Source organism: Podarcis melisellensis (assembly GCF_964234715.1).
Source record: "Podarcis melisellensis genome assembly, chromosome: 13".
Taxonomy (NCBI): domain Eukaryota; kingdom Metazoa; phylum Chordata; class Lepidosauria; order Squamata; family Lacertidae; genus Podarcis; species Podarcis melisellensis.
The window spans coordinates 22,088,740-22,098,055 of NC_138545.1; the positions used below are offsets into that span (position 1 = coordinate 22,088,740).

The following is a 9,316-nucleotide window of genomic DNA, read 5'->3' on the forward strand; positions in this document are numbered from 1 at the left end:
CTCATAATTCTGCCAACGGGAATCCACCCAAACCCTCAGGCTTTTCCAGCGTAGTTTCCCTCTTGAGTCCTCTAATCCTTTCCCCCACTATTAAGTCTAATCCAGGTAGTGACAAGGCTCTTCTTCTATAAACTCATTGTTACCTCTTCTGGTTCTGTTCCCCACTGCAATATTTATATGGCTGAATGACAGGTGGAGGAGAGGTCTAGGGAGCAGAATACACGTGATGGTTACATGGTGTACAATATGGGTGGGATCTAGAGGGCTTTGGGTAGCAGGCAGGACTACTGGGTTCTTTCTCCAGCTATCACTCAGTCACAGTGGGGATTTGGTTCTGCAGCCAGTTCTAGAAGGGGACTTCTAGTGGGTGAGATTGGAGCAGGACCCCTGGGTTCTCTTAAAGGAAACAGGCTGCCTAGTGATTGTAAAGGCTAAGAGCCAGCGTACCCGAATTCTCAGAAGATTTAGCTCATAAAATTTCATAGATTTGTGGTGGGGTCGCAAGTGAGTTAAAACAATGTTGTCCGGTGGACTTTAGACTCTCTACAATCCAGGCTGGTTCGCCATGTTTTTTAGGGAGAAGTAACAGAAAGAGTGAATCTGTTGACACTCTGGAGTTTTCTACCCTACTTGTGGTTGGACTCTTGGGTTCTTCCTGTTTTGGGGGGAACATTAGTTCCCTTTCTGTTGGGTATAACAGCTTCTTAGACTCCTTTGTAAACCTGATTGTCTGCCTGGAGATATCTGCTCATCCTGTCCTTCCCTACACTGAGGTCGCCAGACAAGAGGGACAAGGTCTACATCATGGCCACAAAAACAATGGGGTTCTTGTTTCTTCTGATGCTGCCCCTGATGAACAGTGAGTACAAGAAATAGTTCCTTCCTTTCTCTATGCTTCCCACTCCCCCCGTATGCTTGATTATTGCACACATCTTCATCCCCATTCTAACTTTAATTATTTGAAGCCAAATTGGATACAGTGGGATTTAAAGAAAATATATTTATTAATATGAAACATTTGTAGACCACATTTGTAACACACCACAAAGTGGTTAACAGTTAAACATTTTTTAAAGACAAAATAATGAAGCCGTTTAAAACAAAGGAGTACAATCAAAATTATCCAAATTACAGAAAAGTCAGAAGAAAATGAGACCCAAGGGCAACACACCATGTCACTCAAATGCCTGCCACAAGAGAAGGGTGTTACATCCTTTCCGGAGCTATACAGCTGCAAATAAAACCTTTAAAGTGTGTTTTAAGTGCAATATACAATGTGACACTAGATGGTGATGGTGAGCCTTATGGAGAATTCAGTGTATTTTTTAAAACTTTTTTTAAAAGCATTTTCAGAATGGTTTGTATATGTGTGCGTGGAATCCCCCTTGGTGAAGGAGTTTGTTAACATTTTATTCAGTATTTGTTTTTCAGCTATGTACATAATTCTTGTCCAGGGCATCTGAATATGTTGAATGCATAGGTGAACAAAGCCATCGTGGCACAGAAGCGTGGGACACATTTCAAACCTTTCACATTATTTTTTTTAAACTAAATACTTATAACATAAGAAATAGTTATAACTATTAAGAACAACATTTACAGTAGAGAAGATCTCTTGCGCAAATAAATCTTGAAATACTATACCCTCTTCATAAAGTCAACAGAAAGGAAATATTTCGGGCACAGTTTGGTAGTGAAGATCAGCTGGCTGAGGAACAATATGATTTGGCAGAAGCCCAACTGTGGTGGTGGAATATCAGCTACAGAGCCATCATGACAGGGATCATTCTCAGGATCGGGGAGGAAAGGGCCATTTTAAAAATAAAATAAAATAAAGCAAATAAACATGCACCTAGATTGTAAGGGGTTAAAATACCATTAATTCAAACAGGGTTGTGGGATGGTACATGGGGGCACAGCTAGGCTGCAGTGGAAAACTTTATGTTTTCCCAAATCATGGTTGTGTTGAAAGAGTGTTGTGTGACGGTGGAGTGGGGAGCACATGGTGAAGTAAAACACTGAAAGAGGAGAGCAGGCCAATCTCTCACAAAAATGGAAAAGAATAGCACTGGTACATTTTGTTTCATATCTTGGTTCAATAAATGTTAGAAACTTATTCTTTTTCTTTTAAATGAAAGCTGGAATCTGGGGTAATATCTATGGGGGTGGGGGAGAAGGAAACTGCTCCCCCTTCTTTGTGGGGACCCATGCATGGATGAAGAGTTCAGATTTTCTTTTTAAAGCATGATGCTGAAGCTACACTCTCAGAGCTGAAATGCCATTTCCTTGAATGTCGCTATGCCTGCAATTTGGTGACAGCTGCTCTGTGGTGAGGAAAAGGCACTTTGCATGTTGTCAGGAGAACAGTCGTCTTTCTGACGGCTCTGCTAAGCCCTGGCACTGAAAAGGGATTATGGCAAACTCTGTATAGATGTACATGTGAGAGCCTGGAGAAGAGGAGGTTAAGGGGTGATATGATAGCCATGTTCAAATATATAAAAGGATGCCACATAGAGGAGGGAGAAAGGTTGTTTTCTGCTGCTCCAGAGAAGCGGACACAGAGCAATGGTTCCAAACTACAAGAAAGAAGATTCCACCTAAACATTAGGAAGAACTTCCTGACAGTAAGAGCTGTTCGACAGTGGAATTTGCCGCCAAGGAGTGTGGTGGAGTCTCATTCTTTGGAGGTCTTTAAGCAGAGGCTTGACAGCCATATGTCAGGAGTGCTCTGATGGTGTTTCCTGCTTGGCAGGGGGTTGGACTCGATGGCCCTTGTGGTCTCTTCCAACTCTATGATTCTATGATTCTATGACTTTCTGCTTCAATGTTTCCAATGCTGTCTTAGTTACTTCTTTGGATGCTTTGTTGCCGATATTAATATTGCAGTTTTGAAGCAACTGGAAGCATAAGAACTGACTCCTTCTGGAATAAATTATTGTCCAGGCCCATAAAAATATTATTCAAAATTTTACTGGCATGACTCTTTAAAATGAAACAGAATACAGTGAGTGATTCCTCCAAAACACCCATGCAATGTCTTGTGCTGTCCAGCACAGGCTCAGCATCTTACAAAATATGAAATAATCCAGACCAACCTAGGAGCAAAGGCCTCTCCTTCTCCACAGTCTGCATTCCAGCCTCCAGGCTGTTTACTCTCCCTTCAGGAGAGCTTCTTTACATCTTCACTCCATTGAGTTTGGGAGACAACAACAACAACAACTTATTTATACCCCACCCATCTGGCTGGGTTTCCCCGGCTACTCTGGGCAGCTCCCAATAAAACATTAAAAACTTCCCTAAACAGGGCTGCCTTCAGATGTTCTCTAAAAGTCAGGTAGTTGTTTATTTCCTCGACATCTGATGGGAGGGCGTTCCACAGAAAACTCCCTTCAAAATGGAAATTTTGCAACCTAATACCTCTCACATGATCTAAGGTTACAACACCCTCATGTTAACTACCAGTGGACAACAATCCATTAGTTAATCATTAACTTAGCAAGTGTTCCCTCAGCCTGTCTCATGCAAGGGCTAATTCTACTTCCCACAGCACAAAAAGCTCTGCAACTCCTGCACATTTTATTTTTTATTCATTTGCCTACAGGTAACACCTTTGTTTGTATGAGATAGCTGCAGGTGGAGAAAGAATGAGATTTGGTTCAACGCTGCCCCCTGATGGATTGTTTGCATGCTGGAGCCTGAGGTGTGGCGGATCTGAAAGCTCACTTTCCCCTCTCACAGCCTCTTTCCCAACACCGTGACTTTAGGATGCAAATACATTATCTAAACATTATGAAAGGATAACTTAAGAGATATCTGCAGTGGCCGCCATGAGTGTTACAGGTGTTATGGTGACATTACATTTTTTTGAGGGGTGTGTGCAAGGCTCCCCAAAACAGAGTGCAAAGGGATTACATGACATCACAGAAATGGCACGAGCAAATGGCAAGCAAGCAAGTGGACAGTATTGCTATAAGCCACATAAATGAGGCAGCCAGCAGAGGCAGCTCATTGCAATGGTGCACTTTGAAGCCTTCCAGTGCAATTGGATACACGCTTACTTAGGTGCAGGTCTCATTGAGTCTATGCACACACTACACATCTAAAGCACTTTCCTACCTCCCAAGAATCATGGGGACTGGGGTTTGATAAGGGTGCTGGGTGCTGTAGCTCTGTGAAGGGCAAGCTACAGTTTCCAGGACCCCCCTGCCTTCATTTATGCTTACTCCCCACCCCAAGCAAGTGTGCACAGGACTGCAGTGTCAGAGTTTGGAGGATTTTTGAAAAATAAAAAGATACATCCTCTTCCCAATGCTAATAATAATTTACTTCTTTCTCCCTCCACCCCCCTTTCCTGAATTCTTTCCTCAGGGGCAGATGAATTGTTTTCAGGTAAGAATGTCACCCATGCAATACAAAGCAAACTAGCCACCTGGACTCTCTCCTCAGGTTCAGTTTCAGAGTGGGTTCCTCACTTTGAGTGGAGGGGAAGCAAGGGGGGGTGTGCCCTGGGAATTATGATCTGTGGATTCTCCAGAGCATGGGTCAGCAAACAAAGGCCCATGGGCCAGATCAGGCCAAAATTGCCCTCTGGATCCGGCCCGCAGACAGTCCTGGAATTGCCGCTTGGATCAGTGTGATCGTTCGGGCTGTGCCATTTTTTTGCATTGGGGGGGCACCATTTCCCCCCCTCCCTCACACACTGCGGCGGCACCTTCTCACCCCTCCTCCTGGCTTCTCCCTGCCCTGCAGAGGAAGGGAACTGGGCTTTAATTGGTGCCAGCCAATCCAAAGCCTTGCCGCCTACACGCTGAGGCGCAGCCCAGACTCGCCACCCACCCGCTGGCCTCTCTGTCCATGGCCGCACTGTGGGCATCGTGATGGGCTGGAACTTGGCATGCCGGCTGGCCCCATGCCTGGCGCCTGGGAGAACTGGCCCAGAAAGGAGAGGTGCCCCCGCTGGCTCCCAACCGCAGGCGAGAGGAAACTGGTTTGCAAAAATGTTTGTATTATGCAAAACTGCACATGAACATATATATTAGGAGACATTTGCACTATAAGCCTGATGAATTTTCCTGAGTGCTTACCTTTCTCTGTTAAATCACAAACCGATGTGTAAATGTGGAGAAGTGAACTTCAATTTCGGAAACAGAGAAACTGAAACTGACATATTCACTGTCATCCCTGCCACAACATCAGGAGGACCACAGGCTCAAATTCGTACAGTAGAGGTTGGGCATCCTAGTGTAGAAAGGTAGGGTGACCTAGTACTTTCAGGCAGTTAGAACCCAAACAGGTGTGAGTTGGGAGATCTGTGATTGGCTTTCCTTAATCCTCTCTTTTAAAGCTGGTGTGGGGAGTCCTGATTTTGACAGAAGCAATGGCATTGGGATCAAGCCTATTTTTGTGTGTGTGTGTGTGTGAAAGAGAGAGATATGGAGGAAGGGAGGTTTAGAACATGAAAAAGGATGCTAAAATACATGCCGCCTCCCATAGGTATTATTAAGCAAAGAAGGAAAAGAAAATAAGATAATCTGGCCATGTTTGCTTTAGCTCCCAGGAGCTAAAATATCACCAACCTTTGGCAAGGAAACAATCAAAGTCCGTGTTCTTCTTTCCTCTTCAAGTCTGTGGTCAGCCAGTGTTGTCTGACCGAATTGTGGGCGGCCAAGCCTCACAGATTGGAGCCTGGCCATGGCAGGTCAGTGTCGGTTGGAAGGGGAGGCATTTTTGCAGTGGGTCCCTCGTGGCACAACAGTGGGTTGTGTCAGCCGCTCACTGCTTTAGGTAAGTACCAGCAAGGAGGTAGTGACATTTCACCGGTGTGCTTCAGAAATGTCTCAGTCTTTCTGCATGATGGGGCCAGCTAGGCATGGCAACATGAGCAGTTGCATCAATATCATGTTAGAATGAAAAGCTGGTGGGTCCCCTGATTTGGATTGGGACTCTGGTGGTGGTGGTGTGTGTGGCAGGCATTTAACTCTTTGGCGTTTAACCATTTGACCCCCAGTCTGAATCAGGCCCTTTGCACCTGCTAATAACGCTAAAAAGGAACTTATTCAGTGCAAAGGCTAAAAGTGTGAAGGTGTCATGGCTAGTATGGACCACTGTTGGCTTTGAATCACAGCCTGGAGGTTGCTGGATCCTGGGAAACCCATTTTTATAATGCTCTTTGACTGTTAGTCAGCGACTCCATCCCTTGCTGCAGGATCACACCCCAATGCATTTTCTTTTTTGTTTCATTTCTGTTTCTCAGACTGAACCCTTTCTCAGACTTCACTGTGACCTTGGGAGCATATCAACTTGCAAATCGAAGCTCCAAATCCCAGACCGTTCCTGTCGCCCAAGTAATCCGTAACATAGCATTTAATGGGACTGGGACAAGAGGGGACATTGCCTTATTGAGGCTCCAAAGACCCATGAACTATACCCCGTACTTCCTCCCAGTGTGTGTGCCATTTCCTTCGGCTGTGTTCCCTGAGGGCATGGCGTGCTTTGTGACTGGATGGGGAAACATTGGATTTGATGGTGAGAGCCTGGTGAGAACATGGGGTTGGAGGTCAACCTGAAATGAATTCTGAAAGAGAGTAGCATGTTTTGGGAGGGTTTATCCTTTAGTCATGGGGATCCCTTGAGCCAGAAGTGGCTCACTGGATAGCACAGATGGCTATTCTAGCTTCTTGACAGAGTGGTTGCTTACTGGTAGGGAAAGGGAATGGATCTGCTGGTGTTTGTGCAATGTCAACCTTCCCACACCTTGCCTCTCCCCCTCCTGGTGGCCACCACTGATAAGGCCCTGCTCTAACTGATGTGAGTCTAGTTGTTGTGAATGATGGTACCTGGAAGAAGCCTTCTTCAGAGGGGGAAAGGTTTATATGGGAAGATATGCTGATTAGACTCACGTCCTAAGCTGTTTACAGCTTTAAGGTTGACACCAGTACTTTAACTTAGCCCCCATAACTATTTGGAGGTAGCTGGTAAGGACATTTGAAAACTAGAATTGTATTCTCCCTGTGGCTGGCTCCAGAGAGTAGCCAGACTACCATGTTCCAGTAAGGCTTATCCCTTTTGTGTTGTCTGTTGACCCTTGACTACTGATTCAGTCACCATGCAGATCTTTACAGTACAACAGGTTTGTTAAGCAGAGTCATATAGAGACTCTTAATTCAGGCCTGCAGCAGAGTTTCTCCTTGGCCACAAGCAGAAAGGGAGAAGGCAGTCTGGAGGCAGGGTTGCACAGGGTTGCACATTCACCATGCCTGAATGCAACTCACTTTTCTTCTCCTTTGCATTCTTAGAACCACTTCCATCCCCTCAGACGCTGCAACAAGTCCAAGTCTCCCTCATAGATGTTGACAGATGCAACGAGATGTTCAATGTGCCCCCAACTGGGTCCAATCCTGTCAAAGATAACATGATTTGCGCTGGATATAAAGAAGGAGGAAAGGACGCCTGCCTGGTGAGCAATTTGACAGTTGTCTTGAATGGTTTCTCGATCTTTTCAGGTGTTCCTGGCCTATTTCTACAGATGCTCAATAAGGTCTCTATGTGGTCAAGGAGCCAGCACTGAGATACTGGTTGCCTGGGAACAGATTTCGAGGGGGCATTATTATTCCCTACTTCTGCTTGTTTGTTTCTAGGGTGATTCCGGGGGGCCCTTGGTCTGTGCCCAAAATGACTCCTGGTTCCTGGTTGGCATCGTGAGCTGGGGACAAGGCTGTGCACTCCCGTACCGCCCCGGAGTCTACACCAGAGTCACGTCCTATGGCGATTGGCTGCAGCGTTACGTTCCTGGCCTGCGGTTTGGAATTGTGCCCATTGCTCTGGAGGGGGGAGGGAACCATTTTGGACTTTTCACTTCCACTCCTCTTGTCACTTCCTATCTTTCCCTCCTCCTGCCTTTCTTGCAGTGGGAATTCTTGAGGTGAGGAGTTCCTTGCCAGCTTGCCGCTGTAGAATTAGTGCTGAATTTGGGTGCATTGTAGGCAGCCTCAGGTTGTGGGGAACCTTTGGGCTTCAAGATGTTGCTGAATTACGACTCTCGCTGGCCATACTCACTGTGACTGATGGGAGTTGTAGTTCAGCAGCACCTGGATGGCCAAATGTTTCCCACACCTGGTTTCCTGCTTGAAGGATGATTTGGGTTGCAGCTTGAAGATCAGTAGGGCAAAGCATTTCTGTTCCATAGTAAGTGAAGGGTAGGTGCCATAATTGTTCTGGTTCCTGGACAAGAGATTACCAAAGCTCTGTAGAATTCTTCACCTTCTGCCTTCTTGTGACAAGATCCTCTCGTTTGAAAAGTAATAATATAATCAGGTTTCTAGTCCAAATAGCAGTGAAGACAAATGTGAAATCACGTTGACTATCCCAGGGGAAATCTCAGAAGCCAGGAAGGGGACTCACCCCCTGTTTGTGGGTCTTGCATGGGCTTCTGGTTGGCTATTGTGAGAAAAGAATGCTGGTCTGGATAGGCTAGTTCTCAAACTTTTTTCTCTGGGCCACACTTTCAGAATAAAATTTTCCTCATGCCACACCATTTTTAAAATTGATAACCAATACATTGGAAAACAAAAAGAAACAACCCATAGCAGTGCTTGATTTATAACATAGAACACAACTACTTTATAATATAATCATGGGACATCCAGAAAATATAAAAAAATGCATACTACTACTACTACTACATCATTTGTATCCCACTCATGCAACTGGGTTGCCCCAACCACTCTGGGCATCTTTCAACAGAACTAGAATCACTCTCAAAACATAATATTGATTGTCCTTGAATCTTCCTGCCACACTTGCCATCCTCTCCTTGTGAGATTTGAAATCCAAAGAGCTAAGTCCTTTTTGGCGCTGGGCTGGGGAATGGGATAATGGAAAGTTTGTGTGTATATGTGTTAACACTGTGCTGAAATCTGTCATCCAATTTTTGGAAATATTTCTTTGTTGCAATAAAGGCTTCTGTTTATTTGCCTCATCACAGGTTGCTTTCAAATTACTTACTATTTCAGTGAGTTTGGGATTGAGCTTTCACCTTATCTTTCCAAGGGGGCTGAAAGTAGTGTGTGTTCCCCTTGACACAGAGGGTCATCGAGTCTGACCCCCTGCAATGCAGGGATCTTTTTGCCCAATCCTTTGTTTTTTTTTAATTGATTTTAATTCATTTTGCTACATCAAACATTAAAACAAACAAAAGAAACATACATAACACATACACACAAAAAAGAAATACATAAAAAAGAGAAATAATAACGAAAACAAAAGAAAAAACATCTCCTAACATAAGATACCAACAAATTAACTTACATTTACTAAA

At 44.7% G+C, this 9,316-nt stretch overlaps 1 protein-coding gene across 1 annotated transcript; it reads left to right on the forward strand.

Annotated features, from left to right (window-relative positions):
- Positions 1-221: 221 nt before the first annotated feature.
- Positions 222-8,253, forward strand: LOC309355071 (serine protease 27-like). Its single transcript, XM_081885531.1, has 6 exons — positions 222-859; positions 4,369-4,389; positions 5,625-5,784; positions 6,254-6,525; positions 7,296-7,456; positions 7,638-8,253. The coding sequence occupies exons 1-6, from the start codon at positions 805-807 to the stop codon at positions 7,923-7,925; spliced, it is 957 nt and encodes a 318-aa protein (XP_081741657.1). The 5' UTR covers positions 222-804; the 3' UTR covers positions 7,926-8,253.
- The last annotated feature ends 1,063 nt before the right edge of the window (positions 8,254-9,316 follow it).